Source organism: Zootoca vivipara, chromosome 12, assembly GCF_963506605.1.
Source record: "Zootoca vivipara chromosome 12, rZooViv1.1, whole genome shotgun sequence".
Taxonomy (NCBI): domain Eukaryota; kingdom Metazoa; phylum Chordata; class Lepidosauria; order Squamata; family Lacertidae; genus Zootoca; species Zootoca vivipara.
In genome coordinates this window covers 11,582,182-11,603,067 of record NC_083287.1, presented here as the reverse complement: position 1 = coordinate 11,603,067, position 20,886 = coordinate 11,582,182, and the positions used below count along the sequence as shown (strand labels likewise).

The following is a 20,886-nucleotide window of genomic DNA, read 5'->3' as shown; positions in this document are numbered from 1 at the left end:
TTGGCGCGAACGAAGCTTCCGCGGGGGCAGCCATGGAGAAGGGGAAAGGAAAGCCTCCGTCACGTGACACGGGGAGAGAGGGCGGGAAGGGAAAGAAAGATGGCGGAGAGTGGGGTGGGGTGGGCGTCGGCGTGACGTGACTCGCCGTCGCTCGGCGTTAACGCAAGACTAGGTTTACCTCAGCGACGCCGCCACCATGAGCAAAAAGAACCAGGTTTCGTACGTGCGGCCGGCCGAGCCCGCCTTCCTGAGCCGCTTCAAGGCGCAAGTCGGCTACCGGGAGGGGCCCACGGTGGACACCAAGGTAACGGCGACGAGCGCCCGCCCCGGGGCCCTTCCCTGGCCAGGCGGGGAGAGGGTCGCCCTGGTGTCCAGGCTTCCGCGCTTCATAGAAGCGGAAGGGCCCACGGGGGTCGTCTATATAGTGATCGCAGGAATCTTTCGCCCAGAGTGGGATTCGAACCCACGACCTTGAGCTTAAGGGTGTCGTGCTCTACCCGGCTTCGAATTAGGGTTGCCACCTCTGTTCTGGCAAAAGGTCGATTTCCCCCTCCTCTGGTGCTGAAGTGACTTCAAAGCTTTGCCTAACAGGATGGCCCCTCTGGAGTTGCCACAAGTTAGAGAGACCCAAAGCTTGAATACATTGGCCTTTCGCACACCGTTTCAAACACATGCGTTTGGAGAGGGTCCGTAACTTGGATCCTTGGTTAGGGTTAACCTCCTTAACAAGTTGGGGGTCCCTAACTTGGCAAAGATAAAAAAAATTCCTTCCAGTAGCACCTTAGAGACCAACTAAGTTTGTCATTGGTATGAGCTTTTGTGTGCATGCACACTTCTTCAGATACAAAGATAGAGCGAAGAGCTGAAATACAGGACAAAACTGTATCAATACGGGATGTAGTGCTTTTATTACAGTAATAATAATAATAATAATAATAATAATCAGTGCATTTTTTCTACCGGTAAAAAAATGTTTAGGGGGTACTCTCATTTTCCTACTCATATTGAAATACTGCCCCTTAATGAGGCCAAACTTAGATTCACAAAACGTTTAGGGGTATGCACCCCCCCCCAAGAAAAAACACTGATAATAATAATAATAATAATAATAATAATAATAATAATAATAAATAGTAGTAGTAATGACCCAGGTGGCGCTGTGGTTAAACCACAGAGCCTAGGGCAGGGGTCCCCAGACTTACCGCGCAGTGGGCCGGTGCCCGCCGCGCCGACCGCGCGGCGGGCCGGAGGGCAGGGGAGTGCGCGCGCAGCGGGCCGGAGGGCGGGGGAGTGCGCGCCCGTGTGCATGCGCACACGCACACGGGCGGGGGGAAAATCGCCGAAAATCGCTTGTGCGCATGTGTATGGGCCTCCCCCGACCCGGAAGTGCATCGGAAATGACCTCTTCTGGGTCGGGAGAGGCCCATACGCATGCGCAAAATGGATTTTTGGCGATTTTTTGCCGATTTTTCTGATCGTCGCCGTGCCGCGCGCCGTAAGAGCGGGCGGCGGGGGTCGTCGCGGGCCGGATTGGGAGGCCGATTGGGCCGCATCCGGCCCGGGGGCCGTAGTTTGGGGACCCCTGGCCTAGGGCTTGCTGATCAGAACGTCGGCGGTTCGAATCCCTGGGACGGGGTGAGCTCCCGTTGCTTGGTCCCAGCTCCTGCCAACCTAGCAGTTCGAAAGCACGTAGATAAATAGGGACCGCTCCGGCGGGAAGGTAAACGGCGTTTCCGTGTGCTGCTCTGGTTTGCCAGAAGCGGCTTTGTCATGCTGGCCACATAACCTGAAAGCTATACGCCGGCTCCCTCGGCCAATAATGCGACATGAGGGCGCAACCCCAGAGTCGGTCACGACTGGACCGAATGGTCAGGGGTCCCTTTACCTTTACCTTGATTATTTATACCCTGCCCATATGGCTGGGTCTCCCCAGCCATTCTGGGTGGCTCCCAACAGAATATTAAAAACATGATCAAACATTAAAAACTTCCCTAAACATTCCCCCTGCATTCTGTTCTCTTCTCTTAGGGAACATCCTAACTAATGAGATCCCAAATCTTTCACTCCAAGTGCATTTTTATTCTTTAGCCAAGGTGTGTGCAAGAAAGAGATGGGGATAGTAAATACCTGCTTTCTTGAGAAAGGAAGGATCTGATCACAATGACTGGTGTGCTATTTTTGCAGAAACAAACAGCAGAGGGAGTGCAAGCTAAACTGAATTAATCTTACTCCTAACACTTTGCAGCATAAATGGCCACTTTGACCAACGATCCCAAACTAGCATGCATGGAATGGCATTGCTGGCTTTTGATCTGGTGTCAAACCCTTAACCTATAACTTCTGTTAAGTTATAGGTGGACCCCCCCCCAAAAAAGCACACCCTAAATGCCTACGATTTAAATAGGAACATAAGAAAAGCTTGTGGGATCGTACTAATGGCCCATCTCATCAGGGTTCGAAATTAGCAGGGCTCCAGGCGCATTCTGCGCCTAAAGATTCTCCATTTATGAGCACCTCAAAAAGTCTGGGTGTCATTTTTTGCGCCTGGCTGACACTCAAGAATTACTGGAATGTATGTGCTTTGAAGCCTCAAAGTATATATTAAGGATAGACAATACGTTAAGGTGTTTAACAAGAAAGAGCAGTTTTGAAAACTGACGTGTGGTACCAATATTTTTTACTGTAAACACCAAATGAAACATGTATTAACAATTTCTGCTAAAAAATGATAATATCAATGTGTCACTTATGTGAATTGCATATTAATTCATGCTTATCAAAATAATAAGTAAAAAGTGTTGCCGACCCTCCCCCCATGGCGACTAGACATTCTGTTTTGGCGCCCACAACCCAGACCCCCAAAGCCATTTGGCACCTACCTTTTCTGTCCCAGTTTCTAACACTGCATCTCATCCATCATCCACAGTAGCCAACCAGATACCTGTGGGAATCCCTAAAGCATGACTTGAGCCCAACAGCACTCTCCCCATTTGGGATTTCCAGCAACTGGCATCCAGAAGCATCACCACTTCAAACAATTGGTCCTAAACCCAGAGAAGTGTCTATGTCAGATTTGCATGCATAGCCACGCTCTTTGTCTCTCTTGACATAGCAGCCCTTCGGCATTGCGCCACCAGCTGTTTGCTAAATAAGTGGGTGAAGACTGAGCTTTGAAAGTGGTTCGTGTGAGTGAGACACGGTTCCAAAACAGATATGAAAAGCCTCACTGCTCGTGCCCAGCCCTAGAGTGCATGCAAATAAGCTTGTTATATTGAATCTCTATAGGCCTCTCTTGCTCTGTATGAGGGTGACACACAAATTCACGAAGCATTCCATATTTTTAATATTTAGCCTGTTGAAGGCAGCTTCTGCTGAAGTCATTCTAGAAATTAATAATTGTACGATTGTAGAAGTCTAACGGGCTGGTTTGGTTGTAAAGCAGTTGATAAATAAATTAAAGCCAAATAAATGAATACTGGAGCCACCCCAGACTTGTGCATGTTTATTAAACATGTGACTGCCCCTTTGGCTATAAAGCAGGGGTAGGAGTTAACTTTTTACCCTTAAAAGGAGCATGATGGTGGAGAAGAGTGAAACTTGCCCACCCCCCACTCAGCCTTACCCTGCCATGCTCCTCTGCTTTACATAGTTTTTTCCTTGCCAGTATTGGAGCCAGGCAGGGAGGGGCAGCTTTAACCAGCAGAGAACAGGGAAGTAAAGATTGGGTGGGTTTGCCTCCCCTCCCTTGTGGGCTTTTAAAAGTATAGTTACATACCCACCCACCCCCACTGTGTGGACAGAGCATGGATCACTCACTTGGTTAGAGTGTGGTGCTGATAATTCCAAGGTTGCAGGTTCGATACCCATAAGGGAAAGCTGCATATTCCTGCCTTGCCAGGGGTTGGTCTGATCATTAGGGTCTCTTCCAATTTCTATGTCTATGTGAATTAGCATACAATTATTCTCACTATCCAAAAGCAAAGTCCAAAAGACTCAAGCCATGCAGCAGTCCTGCAGATGTTAATCAGGTCTGGGTCTATTTGCAGAGCAGACCTTCTGGGAACCCTATACACGCTGCCTTGGCAGGACAAAAATCTAACAAATAATATTTTGCATGTGGAGCTTGCAGCAAGACGTTGAAGTATGGAATGCTCCCTGTTCAGGGTTCCAGCCTGCCTTCCAGCCATGCCCTTTTGCAAAACGGACCTTTTCTGCAGTGGCTCCCCATTTGTGGAATGCTCTCAGGGAGGTTCAGCTGGCGCCTTCATTATACCATGCAAAAACATTCCTCTTCAACCAGGCCTGTGACTGATTGACTGACATTTGATGCCCTTTTGAGTGTGTTGTGTGAGAGGGGGTTATTTTTTTGTTTTTGTTCTTATTTTTAATTATGTATTTTGTGGTTTTTATAATGTAATTTTATGTTGTGAACTGCCTTGAAATCTAAAGGTGAAGGGCTGTATAGTAGATAGATAGATAGATAGATAGATAGATAGATAGATAGATAGATAGATAGATTATGAAGGGCCGTTTCCAAATAGATAGATGATGGGCTGTATACAAGAGAGAGAGAGAGAGAGAAAGATAGATAGATAGATAGATAGATAGATAGATAGATAGATAGATAGATAGATAGATAGATAGCAGGTTTAGTTGGACAAAACAGGCGAGATCCTTTCTTAATGAACAAATTGTCAAAGGGGGAAAAGGCAGCAGAGTATGATAAAGAGGAGGAAAAGTAATATTTCCATTTGTCCTTAGTAACAACGCTTCTCTGACAGTTTCATGCAGTGTGATGGAAACCAATTTGTAGCTCTGCATTTGATGTCTCGTAGGTTTGATTGTTTTCCTATTCTGCCTGCGCTGGTGAGTGTTCTGGGGCTGCAGAAATGAGAAGCAGTACAAACCTTCAAGCTGGGTTGCTTTGCGTAGATAAAAAGCTGTCACATTTTGTATTTTAGATGCAAGCTGACTGACTAGTTGCACTTCACAGAAATCTGAAAGCATTTGAGTTGCTTTTGGTATAAGCTGTCTTTGAAAACCACAGATTTGCAAATCTAGACTGGATTCCAGAAAGATCGGGTGGGTTCCCATTGGGCCATAGCTGTCAAGTTCTCCCTTTTTAAAAGGGAAATTCCCTTATGATGAATAGACTTCCTCGTGAGAAAAGGGAAAACTTGACAGCTATGCATTGGGCTCCTGGAAGGGCATATAAACACTCATGGGGTCTGAGCTGGCGCTAGCTCCATAAAAATGTCAACCCCGTGTGCGGCAGCTGTGAAAAAGGCAAATTCAATGTTATGAACTGCTAAGAAAGAATTGGAAAAGAAAGCTGTTGATATCCTAATGCCACTATATAAACTTGTGGTGTGACCACATTTCAAACACACTGGGTACAGTTCTGGTCACCTCACTTCAAAAAAGATATTGTAGAGCTGGAAAAGATTCTGAAAAGGGCGCCAAAATGATCAAGAGAATGGAACAACTCCCCTATGAGTAAAGTAGCAGCATTTTGGGTGACTAAGAGGTGAACATAGACTTTTATAAAATTATGCATGGCGAAGGGGAAAGTGGATAGAAAAAACTTTTCTCCCTCTCTCATGACAGTAGAACCTCGTGGTTGTAGGGGTAGAGGGTAAAAATCACCTGTCCTATTCTGTTAGTGGAGGCGTCTAGATCCAAAGATCTTGTGCAAGTGCAAGGGCACCAGTTGGATTCTACCTGTTGATTCTAGCTGATAACTGGAAGCAAGTTTTGTGTAAGATTTTTGGAATCTGTAGCTGTAAACCAGCTCCATAACATTACATCTTTTGCCTGCTACTTTGCAATTAATGCTGCAATCCCAAGCATACTTACCTGGGAAAAAATGCATTGTTTCTTGTCAGACTTTCCAGTGAAAATGGCTAAGATTAGGCACAAGAGTGACATGGTGTGTTCAAAAGTCCTTTAAACAGCAATCCTCAATACCCGCTCAATTGCAATTACTCCTGTTTAGGATTGGGCCTTTATGTTTTATCTCAGCAAAACCTAGAACGGCAGGTCACTATTTATCCCAATCAACAACTGAAAAATGAACTGAGGCAGTGAAGGTGTAGTTTGTCCACAGGCTAACTTCATGGCAGAGGTAGGACCTAAATGCCACTTCATGTTTAACCAACACCAGACCAATACTTTTATTAGAAAAGTATTGTTTCTTACTTGCGGGACATAGTACATAATTAAATGCATGGTTTGCCTCAAAGGGGCATTCTTACAATAAAGCTAAATGATGTGTGGGATTCAGGTGATGTAGTTGTTATTAGAATTATTTTACTATATAAAAGAGGACCCTTCAGAAAGAACAAGACTCAGGAACCTTTGACCCTCCAAGTGTTGCAGAACTACAAGTCTGTTCAATCCTGATCATTGGCCATGGCGGCTGGGGGTGATGGGAGTTGCAGTCCAACAATGTCTGTAGGGCCAGAGGTTCTCCAGTTCCGACATAGAAGATGACAGGGAGAAGATGTTCCAGCCAGCCTTCTTCCTGACATTTTATAATTTCATGTTCTGCCAATTCCAATTATTGTTTTGCCTTTCCTTATCCCAAAAGAACTGGTCAGATGGTAGTAGATGACCACTAATCTTGCTTCTCTTACCTTCAAATTATTTCGGGAATGACCATCTGAGTAGCTTAGCTTTCCTCCTTTCTTCCAGAGAGAACAGCTCCCAGCTGCTGCTGATGACGATGGAAGTGACAAAGAGGATGAACAGCCACAGGTGATTGTTTTGAAAAAAGGGGACCTGAGTGCCGAAGAAGTGATGAAGATTAAAAAGGAGGTTAAAGAGTCTCCCAAAACCACAGGTACATTTTGTAAATACAAAGTTCAGCATACTTTACTAAGCAGAAGGACAGTTTCTATCAAGTAGCCTTCTAATTTGTCAGTTACTTTGGATACGATGCCTATCCAACCCCCTGCTCTGCTCACTTTGATTCCTTATTGCCCCTCTCCCTAGCACTCTCTCTATGTTGATCTTCCAGTACTGCCACTAATTCCCATTTCCCTGGTTTGCCATTGCAAGTCGCTGCCTTTCTCCTTTCTGCATTACGGTTGCTTCATCTCTCTAGGGCAGGGGTCGGCAACCTGCAGCCCACGGGGGTCATTTAAGCAGTCTATGAGCCGCCCCTGAACCCAGCCGCCTGCTCAGCGAGTCCCCACGTGCTGCGCTAAACTGGCGCAGTGGGGACTTGCTTCTGTGGCAGATGCAGATGCCGGAAATTGCGCCTGTGCAGACGCGATCCACCCCATGGAGCGATCTCTGCAGGAGTGAACCGGCTCAGGCGAGGTAAACCTTGCCGACCCCTGCTCTAGGGGCTACTTTGGGTGTGCTTTCTCTTTCCTCCTCCTCCTCCTCCTCCTCCTCCTCCTCCTCCTCTTCCCAGCTTTAGTTAGAGATAATAAGGTTAGAGATGCAAGGTGGAACTTAACAGCACAAGTGTGACAGCCACAGCAAAGGGACAGAAAGGCATAACCGTGTTTTTAGGCAACTGCTTACTGTTGGCATCCATGTGTCTCGAGGGACAATGGAGTGCGCCTCCCAGGGTGAAGTCAAACAGCTGGAAAGTCACAGCACTCGCTGTGGCTGCAGAGACCGATAACTTGTAACTGCTGCATTGTTTTTGCTGTGTTAGCAGCATCGAAGTGGCCTCTCTAAGGTGCCATCCTGGGCAGCGTGTATGGAGGTCATGGGCTGCCTAGATTAGTGTTCCCAACCTTTTTCCGACCATGGCCCCCTTCCAAACTTGTTTCCTTCCTGTGTCCCCCATGGGTGTGGCCAAGGGGGCGGGGGGGGCAGCTGCCCCCCCACTAAGTTAAAAAAAAACCACAATTGTACAAATCTGCCCCACTAACAAAAGCCTGCCCCCCAACAAAAATCCTGGCTACGCCACTGGTAGAAAGGTAGCTGTTTAAATGTTTTGTTTATAAACAGTTATTTGACACAGAGGGGGAAACCTACATATACAGTCCAAAAGGTGCACAGGGAATTCTGTATGCAGTGAAACCTCATCTTACGTACCGTCCCCCTAAAGAATGCTTTGGGTTATGCGCTCTGCTAACCTGGAAGTAGATGCCCCTTGTTGTGAACTTTGCCCCGGGATGCGAGCAGAAGTCGCGCTCCGGCGGTGCGGCAGCAGTGGGAGGCACCATTAGCGAAAGCGCACCTCATGTTATGAGCAGTTTCCGGATCTGCGGAACCGATTAAGTACGTAACACGAGGTACCACTGTATATGGGTGAAATTTTAAAAACAAGTGGTCCTCACTGACCTTATCAAGCAGCTCGGGCTTGCCCAGCCCTACCCATTGTTTCCCCACCACCGCACTTACCTGATCTGGGGGTTCTGGATCGTGGGCCCTCTCCTGCCAGAAACAAACCAGGACTGCTCCAAGAAAACACACATGGCAAAAAGGAGTGCTAGGCCCTGGTGAGCCACCCCCTTACTAGCTTGTGATTGGCCAAGTGGATAGCCAGCCAATCAGGATTTTTAAAAAACCAAAATTGATTCCCCCCTTCACTTCTCACTTCCCTCTGTGGCCCCCTAGCCTCGTGCTGTGGCCCCCCATTTATGCAATTTTCATTTATGCCCCTCCTTGGAACATCCTGGAGCCCCCGCCCAGAGGGCCATATGGCTCCCCGTTGGGAAACACTGTCCTAGGTGACAAGACTGATGTGGTCCAAAGGAAAGCAGACCAATACATTTGGCACCAGCTTGGCTGCATGAGTTGGTGGAAAGAGGTGTACAAGACACCACCCTCAGGGTTTACTTCTGAAGCTTTTCTCACAATTGAGTACAGCCACAAGGCAGTAGAGGTTTACAATCAGAGTTTTCCTTCTCTCAGATGGTGTACTTGCCCTATTGACAAACCCCATCTGCCTCTTACTTCCCTCTACAGCATGCGCAGAAACTGCTTTTTTGACCATTTGGACCTGCTCTTGGTCTCGTCCACTCAATCTGCCAGAGCCTGTATTCGCAAGCAGGGGAAGTCTCAAAATCACAAAGGGTTTGGGACCCATTGGCTACCCTCACCTGGTTTAGCCATCCAGTCGAAGCTGTTCCCAGGGTGTGGCTGCTGTCATATGCTGACAGCTTCTAGGAGCCACAGGTGAGAGCTGAGTGCAGGGTGGGGGACCAAAGGTGGACAAACTACCCCAGAACGAGCACGGCATGCCCCCCCCCACCAGAGATACCACCTCTCCCCTAACACCCCATACACCCCAGCTGCTTATATCAGTTTTGCAGTGATTCCATCAACTACATTTCTTCAGAGGAAAAAGCAGCTCTCTCCTAACAGAATTGTTTTTAGCCACAATCTAAATATTTTCACTTAACCTTAATTTATTGGTAGAAGCTGAATGAGTTTCTAAAAATGAAAAGAGCTTAAGTCTGTTTCTGTGCAATATTTTTCTGTAAACCTTCCACTTGAATCCTAGAGAGAATTACTGTCCTGTCAAAGGTAATCTTTTCTGAGATAAAATTTCATAGAAGCAGAAAATGGTAATTGGTGTATAATGCCTTTTTCATGTATTCATTATAATCTCTAGAATTGATTTTTTTCTATGCTCCTTTTCTAGTACATCTGGCCTCTGGGACATTGTAATGTATGCACAAGTCCAAAAACTTGGCAGCGAGTGTCCTTACTCATTCAAACTGTAATATTATTCTAGTCTTGTTCAATTTGCTTGGTTTCTCTCTCTCTCTCTCTTGTTTAGTTTTTTTTAAGCCATATGCCACACATTATCTGCTAGGGCATCAAAGTACACTTTCTACACCCCAAAGTGCTGCTTTAGCACTTTTTGAGTTTATGCTGACGTGTAGCTGATTGGCAGTTTTACTGGCTTGCTGTTATTTCTATAACCTTGTGTACCACTTGACTTTAAACACCAGGACAATAGATTGGTTTTCATCGCTCTTTATTTCAACACTTTTTTCAGGGGAGAAAAAGAGACATATTTAGTTCAGGTGGTCTGAGAATTGTGAGGTACCATACCGGTGGGAACATTAGAGCGGAGTCTTTCTGAATAAGTGGCTAGAGGAACATGTACAGTTGGTGCTGGAGAAAGCCAAAAGGTTTGCAGTTAAGCTATTTAGTCTTCTGCCTTTAGTGAGTAAAGATCATGTTGATGACCCCTCAGCCCTGCCATGGTGACAGAACTACATGGCTTTCCCGCTTCCGTCTTGAATTGATAGCAGGCAAAGGAAGCCTGGAAGGAAGCTCCGTTTAATATGGGACTCCATTATGGGGAAAGAAACTGAGCTCTGTGCTGTGTCTCTTAAGTTCTGCACAGCATTGTGGAAACTGAGGGTTGTATAGATGCCTTTGCAATCTCACAGTACCCCTATTGAAATAGACTGTTAAGAGGGTGACTTCATCATACAGGTTTTTAAAGGATACCCGCCCTCCTCAAAAAGCAAAATGTGTGTGTGAAACAGATGCATGTTTTCAGTCACACCATGATCCCACCATGTGTGCATTTATTGCCATATAAGGTGCCCTGACACATGAAATAATTACATCTGATCCCTAGTACAGTCGTACCCTGTTTTTCAGTTGCCTTGGGAATTGAATGTTTTGGCTCCCAAATGATTGAAAACCAGAAGTGATTGTTCCTGTTTTCGAACGTTCTTTGGAACCCAAACGTCCGACATGACTTCCGCAGCTTCCGATTGGCTGCAGGAGCTTCCTGCAGCCAATTGGAAGCTGCACCTTGGTTTCTGAATGTTTTAGAAGTCAAATGGACTTTCAGAACGGATTCCATTCGACTTCCAAGGCACCACTGTAATTTTTTGATTTTATAATATAAAACAACAACCCATCAACTTTCTGCGAAGAACCCACACAGATAAAGAAATAACAATTCTGGGAACTGAATTTGTGTGTGTATGCATATAGAACCGTGATTTACCTGTTTTAAAACAAGGTTTTTCTTTTTCCCTTTTGAAATTGTCTTAATAAGATTCAAAGTGGAGTTGTTGTTGTTTAGTCGTTTAGTCGTGTCCGACTCTTCGTGACCCCATGGACCAGAGCACGCCAGGCACTCCTGTCTTCCACTGCCTCCCACAGTTTGGTCAAACTCATGTTCGTAGCTTCGAGAACACTGTCCAACCATCTCGTCCTCTGCCGTCCCCTTCTCCTAGTGCCCTCCATCTTTCCCAACATCAGGGTCTTTTCCAGGGAGTCTTCTCTTCTCATGAGGTGGCCAAAGTATTGGAGCCTTAGCTTCATGATCTGTCCTTCCAGTGAGCACTCAGGGCTGATTTCCTTCAGAATAGATAAGGTTTTATCTTCTTGCAGTCCATGGGACTCCAGCACCATAATTCAAAGTGGAGAGTAATAATAATAATAATTTTTATTTATACCCCGCCCTCCCCAGCCAAGACCAGGCTCAGGACGGCTAACACCAAAAATAAAACAATTGATTAAGATAATAACTTAAAAACAAGATTAAATACAACATTAAAATTAAAATTAAAAATTAAAATGCAGCCTCATACGGAAGGGAAAGGGGAAAGTGGGGATGGGGATCAAGTCGGTTCCAGGCCAAAGGCCAGATGGAACAACTCTGTCTTACAGGCCCTGTGGAAAGAAATCCGGTCCCACAGGGCCCTGGTCTCATGAGACAGAGCGTTCCACCAGGTCGGAGCCAGTGTTGAAAAGGCCCTGGTTCTAGTTGAGGCTAATCTGACTTCCTTTGGGCCCAGGACTTCTAGGGTTTTACTATTTATGGACCTTAAGGTCCTTCACGGGGCATACCGGGAGAGGCGGTCCTGTAAGTACGAGGGTCCCAGGCCGTGAAGGGCTTTAAAAGTCAAAACCAGCACCTTAAATCTGACCCTGTACTCCACCGGGAGCCAGTGCAGCTGGAAAAGCACTGGGTGAATATGCTCCCATGGCAGGGACCCCGTGAGGAGCCTCGCTGCAGCATTCTGCACCTGCTGGAGTTTCTGGGACAGCTTCAAGGGCAGCCCCGCGTAGAGCGAATTACAGTAGTCAAGCCTGGAGGTGACCGTCGCATGGATCACTGTGGCCAGGTCGGGGTGGGAGAGGTAAGGGACCAAGTGGAGAGTAAAGCTATCTTTGGAATGGCTGGCTTCTATTCAGCTAAGTCATATAGAAATCAATGGACCTCAGTTGGTCCTGCCCATGAACTTTAATGGGTCAATCTTGAATGACATACCTTCAAAGTGCTCCCACAGGAACCCTGCCTCCCAAAAAACCCCCAACATTTTCGCCAAGGCTTTCTTTTTTAAAAAAGTTTTTACTGTATTTATACTTTTCAAATTTATACATTTTATTAGTTCTACAATCAATTTAACATTTCAAAGTTTGACTTCCTTCCCCCCCTTTCTGCAGTTCCTTAAATTTATTTTTTAATATCTTCCGCATATCCAAATTCATTTAATTTGCTCATTTAATTATCTACTTTAAATATATACTCTTATGAGACTGCAGGTTATTACAATAATTCAGTTGATATTTTTATCTGTTTGCAATTTATCTGTAAATATTCAATAAACCATTTCCATTCTTTTATAAAAAGTTTGTTATCTTGATTTCTTATTTATTTTTAAAACATTTGTTTCCTTGTTTGTGCCAGATATGTTCTTCCTGGGCAATCTTAGCTGTGCTGATCTGTTAATCTTAAAGTTTTAATGTTGTTATTAATGTTTTATTTCACTTTCTGTCAAAATTAACTTCTGCCTCATTTCTGTAAAACCTAACCATTCACCACCGGCCTACAACTGTCAGCTCACTTTCGATAAAAAGCAATTCCTCTCATATTCCTGTCTTTGGCTTTTGTCAGGCTTCTAACAGCATTTGTTTCTTTTACAAATCCCTCTCTGAACTTTTCAAAGATAGATAGCTCATCAGTTTTTGGAGGTCATTGGCCCAACTACCAGTATAGGATGCAGTAGAAATCCATCACTCTTGTATCTCAGGATGGGTGAGATGTATTTTGTTCCTAGCTAAAGGGAAAGTATCCTTTTTTAGTTTTTTTTTTTGCAGGCCCTCACAAATCAAAGTTGCTTTCCTTCAACATGTTAGCCAAGCTGATTTAGGACTTCATCTTCTCTTTCTCATTCTTCCTGCAAACTGCTTGCATAAGACTTTACCTGTAGTCATTCCTCGCTGATTTATTTCCCAGTTCACCACTGCTGACAATGTGGAGCGGAGTCAAGGGCTCCCAAAATTGGTTGGTGTTGTTGATAGAAAGGCTTTGATATCCGTGAGCCAGCGTATCCTATCCTAGTTCTCTCAACTCTGTCGGCTGCCAGGTTTTCTTTTCTTCTGTAGATAATCTGGTTTTGTGTGTGTGTGTGTGTGTGTGTGTGTGTGTGTGTGTGTTTCATTAAAAACATTGTTACAACATATTTATACTAGTCCCTCTGATTTCCACATCGTCAGAAAGACCGACCCTCTCTCAGTGCCACTTGATCTAGCACACCGCCATATGATTTAGAGCAGGGATGTCCAACTTCCAAGAGATAGCGATCTACTCCCACTAAAAAAAACCCAGCAACTGGCAGTGATCTACCCATTGTATTGACCAAAGTTGTTGAGCTTTTTTGGGGGAGGAAGACCCAATGTAGATCGTGATCGAACAGATGGACATCCTTGATCTAGAGGAAAATCACTATCCCAAAATGATGGGATTGACGCCTGTCTGCTCTGCATCTTCTACAATCATAAGCAGGGTGGATAAAATTCAATGTTGTTTTTAAAAAAAATAAAAAATAGGATTTTAAAAAAATCGTATTTTTTAAATTTAAATTGGATTTTAAAAATCAAATGCTTTTGGAGGGAAAATATTTCTAAAAGGTAGTTTTCTATTTAAGTTTCATTATAGTCCAAAGGCTATTCATCAGGAAATAAGGATTTGTTTTAAGTTTTTCATGGTGTGCTAAAACTCAGTCTAAGTTTTTCTTTAATTGTTTAACCACATCAGTTAACAAACATGGATACATATGCTATAATGTTCTTGTTTCAGTTAAATAAATTGTTTAAATTGTTATTAAGGAAGTGATAATTTTTCTCCCAGTAAAGTACAGCCGAAAAATTGTCCAAATATAAACAGTTAACTTATTAAACCTCACAATAATTTCATAATTATCTGTCTGTGTATTTCTAATAGTATAACCAAATCAGTAATTTTTGAGATAACTGTAAAAACTGCTCTGAAAATTTATTATTCCAAAAATGAAACCTTCATCTGGTTGTAAATATTAAGATTATACCAGTAAGGATGATTCATTATGTTAAAAAATGATTTACCGGTAAGTCTTACTGACTAGTGATTTAAACCATGATTTAAATCGATTTGATTTAAATCAAATCCACCCTGATCATGAGCTTTCTTTTGAGTCAACTTTCTGCTCATCACCTGCTCTTCCTGCCAGCCCTGTGCGAGACAGTGCTGGGAGAGGCCATAGTAACTGTGCTGTACCATTAATTTTGTTTGAAGCTTTGGCAGCTTTCAATCCAGACAAGTAGTGAAGTGGGAGTCTTGGCCAGTCTATGGATAGTAAGCCATAAACCAAGACCTTGTACTGGAGAGCGGAGAGAAAGAAAGAACATCAGCCCAGCTCACTCCTGCCCTACCTGTTCTGCCTTATTTAATTCAAAAAGGCAGCGGCGTCGAGCAGTAATGGAGAACCAGCTCTTGTCTTTGCTGAGGTCCAAATGCAAAACTCTTAGACATGGGCGTACCCAGGATCAAAACTAGGGGGGGGGCAAGGGGAGGGGCCAAGGCACGGAAGGGGAGGGGCCACAAAGTTGGCGGGGAAAGTGCAGTCAGAGGCGCCGGGCTGATGGGCAGAGGCGGAGCACAGCCCGACAGAGCGCACCGTGGCGCGACCTCCCTCCAGCTGGGAGATTGAGAGAGAGATTGAGAGAGAGAGAGAAAGAGAGATCTGGAACCGCGCAGACGCCCCTCTCTCCTTGCGACCCTGTTCTCAGCAACTGCCGACCCCTGCACGGTTTTGCATGCGGGCAGATGACGGAGCCAAGCTCCTCCCGCTGCCTCGCGATGGCCCAATCGAAAAGACCCTGGCCAAAGGCAGGCGCCTTTGTCACAGAGAGGAAAGCTGGGGAGGCGCCTGCAATAGTGCAGCTGCCGCTGCGCCAGGAGACTCGCGCTCCGCCGGGCTGTGCCCCTCCCTAGAAGCAGGGCTGGTGGGAAGAGGCGGAGCCCAGCCCAGCGGAGCGCGAGTTCGGCGTTCCCGCCCACCACGCCGCACTCCCTGGTTCCCCGCCGTGCTTGGCCTTGCCTGAGGGCGCGCCGGGGAGCTGGAGGGAGGGTGCGGCGCGGCGGGAATGGCGAACTCGCGCTCCGCCGGGCTGTGCTCCGCCTCTGCCCACCAGCCCTGCTTCTAGAGTAGGGCAGCTGCCCTAACTTGCCCCGCGGTGGGTACGCCCTTGCTCTTAGAATACATAGCTGAGTTGGGCTTGGATCCCTGAACTGGTTTTAAATACAGTAGTGTAATTGTTACGGCAGGAGTGCATTCTGTACTCCATTTTGTTCATATTGAATCCACCTTTGCACTGCTTTCCATGACAGCCTTGATGGAAAAGGTACCATGTACCATCACAGCTGAGGCTTATTATAAATCTCAAGATAATGGTGTTGCAAGGGCACAGAGTAAGTTATTAAATGAAGATCAATCAACCACAGTGTTTCTGGCAAGTTTCTATTAGAAAATTGATTTTTAAAACATTCTGTTACTTAGTTAAGAAAAATGTGTTGCCGAGGAGAAGCTTTGATATTTCTTTCAATGCTCCGCCACCTATAAATTATCAAAATTGCAAGCCATCTCAGCATAAGGCTTTGCTCGTGATTCATGACACTAGCTTTCATACCTAGCAAAACAGTTTTGAGCTGCTTCAATCTTGCCGATGATCTTCACCTCGCACATTACCAGTCTCAAGAGTTTGTCTTCATCGACTTCCTCAAGCAACCTTTACTAGCATTCACATACTGCATTATGATGCCCTTTATGTACCGTGGTTGCAATCCATCAGTCAATGCCTCTTATGCAACCACCATTTATTTCATTGCGGGATTCACCTACGCTGTGCTGTGGGGTTTGGTAGGTTATAACTCCTTATACGTGCACAATGACATATAGTGGTACCTCTACTTACGAATAACTCTACTTATGAATATTTCTACTTACGAATGGAGCTCCGTCCGCCATCTTGGATGCGGTTTAGATAGGATTTTTTCTACCTACAAATTTTTAGATAGGGTTGCTTCTACTTACGAATTTTTTCTCCCAATGCATTCCAATGGGATTTGACTTACAAATGTGCATTCGGAATGCATTAAATTCGTAAGTAGAGGTACCACTGTAGTTTAAATGTGTTGACCAGACCATGATTTGGCTGTTGTGAATGGGCTCTATTCTGTCCTTCCTTTACATACTCAAGATTCCCTTCCTGCTCTGTGGTAACAATATTATTTTATTTATTAATTGCATGTATACCCCACCCTTTTCTCCAACAAGCTCAAGGTGGCGTACATTGTTTTCCCCCTCCACTTTTAACCCCACAACAACCCTGTGGGGTAGGCTAGGCTGAGACACAGTAACTGGCCCAAGGTCACCCAGTGAAATTCATGGCCAAATTGGGGATTTGAACTCTAGCCTTCCAGGTCAGAGTCTGACATTAAATCGGGCAAGAGGCAGTCCTTAATGTCACTGGGTCTGCTCTTACTCACAGTAGTTAAGCTTGGTTGGATACCGTCCATACTGATAATACCTGGAAAAAAATAAGGAAACTTTCAAGTTTAGGGTCGTTTTATTTTTTAATTTTCATTTATGAATACTATTTAAGTTGACTGTGTGCTTACCTACTGCATTAGTTATGAAGATTCTTTGTAACATTTGCCAGTTTCCTTCAAATAGTTGCATCAAATTTCTCCACTCTTGCTAATTTTGAAGTCAGGTGATCCTGGGCTTTCATATATGAAATTTTGAGAAATTTAATTGCAGTAGCTCAGATCAACATATTACAGTGGCAGCACATCACTGGGCCAACCTGATCTTGTTATGACTTTCACCACATATAGTGAAACTAAGACAGAATTGGGATGGTGGGGTGGTATTTAGACAAATTAATATTGAGAGAAACGGAAGGGTACCTTATAATGGCTTAGACCATTGCTTCATTTTAATATAGTCTGCAGTGGCTCTCTAGAGTTTCAGATCATGGTGTGTCTCAGCCTTTGTCTGAAGATACTGCAGAATAAGCTTCTGTACTACTGCAGCCTTTTCCCAGGCTACTTGAGATATCCGGTAGGATTATCATACTCTTTTGAAACTCAGAAGGTGGGAAAGTGGAGATGTGAGAGTGTGCACATAAAGGACTATTTGCATTCTTACCCTAGATGAAGAAGCTGAATCTGGAGATGGAAAGATTATGTTTAGGAAACCTCCCAAGCGTTCATCAGAAGAGAAATACTCCGGTTTGACGGCCACATCAAGTAAGAAGAGAAAAGAGACAAAGAGGATTTCTCCAACCTCCCAAAATACAACCAAGCAAGTAAAAAATAGCAGCTTGCTTTCGTTTGATGAAGACGAGAGTGATGATTAGGAGCAGATTTGGATAGACATACAGTTTTTCCTCACAGGCAGAAAGTTGAGCTGAGCACACCATGGAAACAGACACAGAATGGGACTTTTAATTTTATTTGAATGTACATCTATAGTCATGAAAGATCTTTGAACAAAACTATGGAAAAAATGAAATCTGTACAAGTTTGATATTCCACATAATGGAATCTTTATTGGTGCACATATAAATATTCGGAGAGATTTATCTGCCAACCATTCCCCTTACTTTATTTCAACAAGAATTTAGTGTCAAAAGATGGCATCTGTATGTGCATATTTACTCAATTACACCTGATTACCCAATCAGAGGAATGTAAGGTCTGTTTACTGTGGACTAAAAATGTATAATGTTGCTTTGCCAAAGCTGTCTGTCGTATCTCAAAGGACCGAAAGAATTGCTGGGATTCTGATCACACTGGGCATATTGATTTCAAAAGAAGAAACCCTGCCGCAGAGTGTCCTTTAGTGGAAAAATATTTGGAAGTTCAGTGTGTTCTGTAACCAGGAATGGATTGTGTGTTGCTACAAAACATGTAGCAGGATTAACAATGTAACGCTTCATCAAGGAGTTGGTCCAATGTTGCTGGGTGCAACAGCTGTTTTTAGTATAGCTGATATTTTAATGCCACGATTAAATGGCTGTGTGAAATTATTTTCTGTGATTCAGTTTTTTTTACCCACTGTTCTTGAGAAAATAAAACTGTTTATCCCCAGCCTATAAACTTTCTTAGCAGTATTTTCCCCAAATTATAAATGATTATCCTTTAATCTAGAATGTAGCAGAGGCTCCAAAGATATGGAGACTGAAAAGACCCCAATGAATGGATTATCCAGTCTCACTGAGTCTTAAGAAAGGATATCCTGTTTCTAAGGCATTCAGGACAGATGCTTACGTACAGCCCACTTCTTTCTTATATGACCTCACATCATCTCTGATAACTAAGAGTACAAGCTATGGTTCTGCCATTGAGTTTCACTTCCTCCTTCCCCATGTGTCTTAGTGACAGCAGTTAAGCATAGCATCCTTTCCCCTTGGAGCAGACTGTGAAGCTACTCAGCATGTGCAAATGACCCATGTGGAGAGGCAACACAACGTCTTCCTCAATTTATTTCACTAATCCAGAGAAGGGGACACCACCCAGTTACAGAGATAAGGACATTCAGCAGGCTTATGGCGACTATGATATTCAGAAAAATATCTATGAAAGGCATCTCCCCATATGGGATTTGTGGGTGCATATATCTGCATGTAGTCGGCCCCACATACCACTGGAAGTTCCTAGATTCATAAGAGAGGAGGGGCAGAATTATCGTCATTGGTGCCTGTCTAGCCATGACCACTGTGGCGATACATCAAACAACTGCAACAGCTGAATGGCTGATGGTAGCAACTGCCTTTACTTCCCCTCCTGATATCCCAGGGCTACAGCAACACATAACATCGCCATGTGACACATCCTCACACCCTTGGTAGAATAGAGCATGGTGAAGAGGAGACCCTCTGTGCCCAGGTGTCCTCTGGACAGAATTAGGGACTGATTTTTTGGATAGTTTATGAACCAAAGAGTAGCTCCATCTTTCTGCAGATCAGTTTGTGCATTGGAATGCATCTCCCTGAAATGCAGCTTTCCCAAGATACAGTGGTACCTTGGTTTTCGAGCGTCTTGGGAGCCGAACGTTTCGGCTTTCGATCGCCGGAAACCTGGAAGTCATTGCTTCCGTTTTCGAACGCGTATCGGAAGTTGAATGCGTTTTTCAATTTTTCCAATTGAACTTGCAGCCAGCCCTTTGCGCTTTGGTTTTTCGAACGTTTCAAAACTTGAATGGTCTTCCGGAAAGGATTACATTTGAGAACCCGAGGTACCACTGTACCACAATTACAGAAACAGCTAATGCAGACAATTAATTAATTAATTAATAGTTTATATGAACTGCCCTTGGATTTGGCTAAAATGGAGCTTACATATACCATACACACACTTCCTGGTTGGTTCCACTGCCATTTCCCCTTTTCAGCAGGGTTGGAAGTAATAAGGGTACAGTAATAAGGGACAGTTGATGGAGCAGAAGCTTTGGTCTGAAAGAAGGTTTGGCCTGCAGGTCGTGGTAAGAGACTGGGCCTGGATTTGAGAGAGATGGAAGATGGCATGCTGAAAGGAGGGAAGAACTTTAAGGATGGAGGAGTTCTATCAGAGAGGAAACAGTTTAGATTCAGGCTGAAGAAGTGGGTGGGGTTATTTGGAGTGGGATGAAACTCACCCATAACACAAAAGCACACACTGAAGTTGCTGAACTACAACTCCCACCATCCCAGACCATTGGCTATACTGACTGGGGCTGATGGTAATTGGGTTCCAAGAACATCCATAGACTCCATACCGCTATAGTAAGCCTAAAAAGGTATGCACAGTGTGTGGGTGGGGTATATGCTAGATTGTGGACTTCCATCTGTTGCTAAACTAAACAGAAAACTAATGTGCACTTGCAGAGGAAGAGAAAGGGCAATGAGAATTCTGTGTTTCTGGGATGTGACTGTATCAAATATTGTTTATGCTGATCACCGTAGTGTATAGCTGTTTGCCTGCTTAACCAATGAATAAATGTACTCTCCAAGGAACTGGAAGTGCGCCAGAAATCCTCTGGACTCTGTTTTCTACACAGAAATGCTCCCTGTGCATTTTTTCCCACACAGTCGGCAAAGCAACTCACATTAGCTGAAAGGTAATTCCAGCGCTGTGTTTATCAAGGTGGTGAATGATGCCCAAAAGATCAAAGAGAATTAAATTGACCTTGAAAGCAGGAAGGGGGCTGGCGAGGGAGGGAAACCATCCAGCTGATTCTGCATAGCCAGAAACGGTTGTTAGGAGCACAGTAAGCAATTGTATTTAAGACCCGTCCTTCTTGAGAGTGCTACTAGGGTTCAGTGAAGAGAGCATGCAGGCCACTTGCCTACTGTTTTCTTCACTGTGCTGCCCCATGTACAATCTGCCTTCAACAGGTCCATCATTGGCTTGGTGGCTTTTCCTCTGCACACAGTTCAGCAGGGACAAAAAAAGCACTCAGAGTGGGGCAAACCTCCCAGTCGGTTCTGAATTCTAACCTGTCCTCCACAGGCATAGTTTTCAGCAAAACCTGCCTAGAGCCAGGACTGGGCAATATACGGTATATATCGTCCCAAACTGGTTTGAAGTCCATATTGTGATCATCGGTTTCATAATATTTGACCTGGCAATATATT

The 20,886-nt window shown here is 44.6% G+C and overlaps 1 protein-coding gene across 1 annotated transcript; it reads left to right on the top strand.

Moving 5' to 3' along the window:
• Positions 1–87: 87 nt before the first annotated feature.
• On the top strand, positions 88–20,265 carry KIAA1143 (KIAA1143 ortholog). Its single transcript, XM_035129703.2, has 3 exons — positions 88–304; positions 6,694–6,841; positions 17,423–20,265. Exons 1-3 carry the CDS (start codon positions 197–199, stop codon positions 17,626–17,628), a joined length of 462 nt encoding a protein of 153 aa, XP_034985594.1. The 5' UTR covers positions 88–196; the 3' UTR covers positions 17,629–20,265.
• Positions 20,266–20,886: the final 621 nt, after the last annotated feature.

What these genes read in the sequence shown, in the direction of transcription:
- KIAA1143 (XM_035129703.2), top strand. Translation starts at nt 197, where the DNA reads ATGAGCAAAAAGAACCAGGTTTCGTACGTGCGGCCGGCCGAGCCCGCC. An exon ending in GGCCCACGGTGGACACCAAG is followed by an intron (nt 305 to 6,693) that starts GTAACGGCGACG and finishes CCTTTCTTCCAG; the next exon opens with AGAGAACAGCTCCCAGCTGC. An exon ending in AGAGTCTCCCAAAACCACAG is followed by an intron (nt 6,842 to 17,422) that starts GTACATTTTGTA and finishes TTCTTACCCTAG; the next exon opens with ATGAAGAAGCTGAATCTGGA.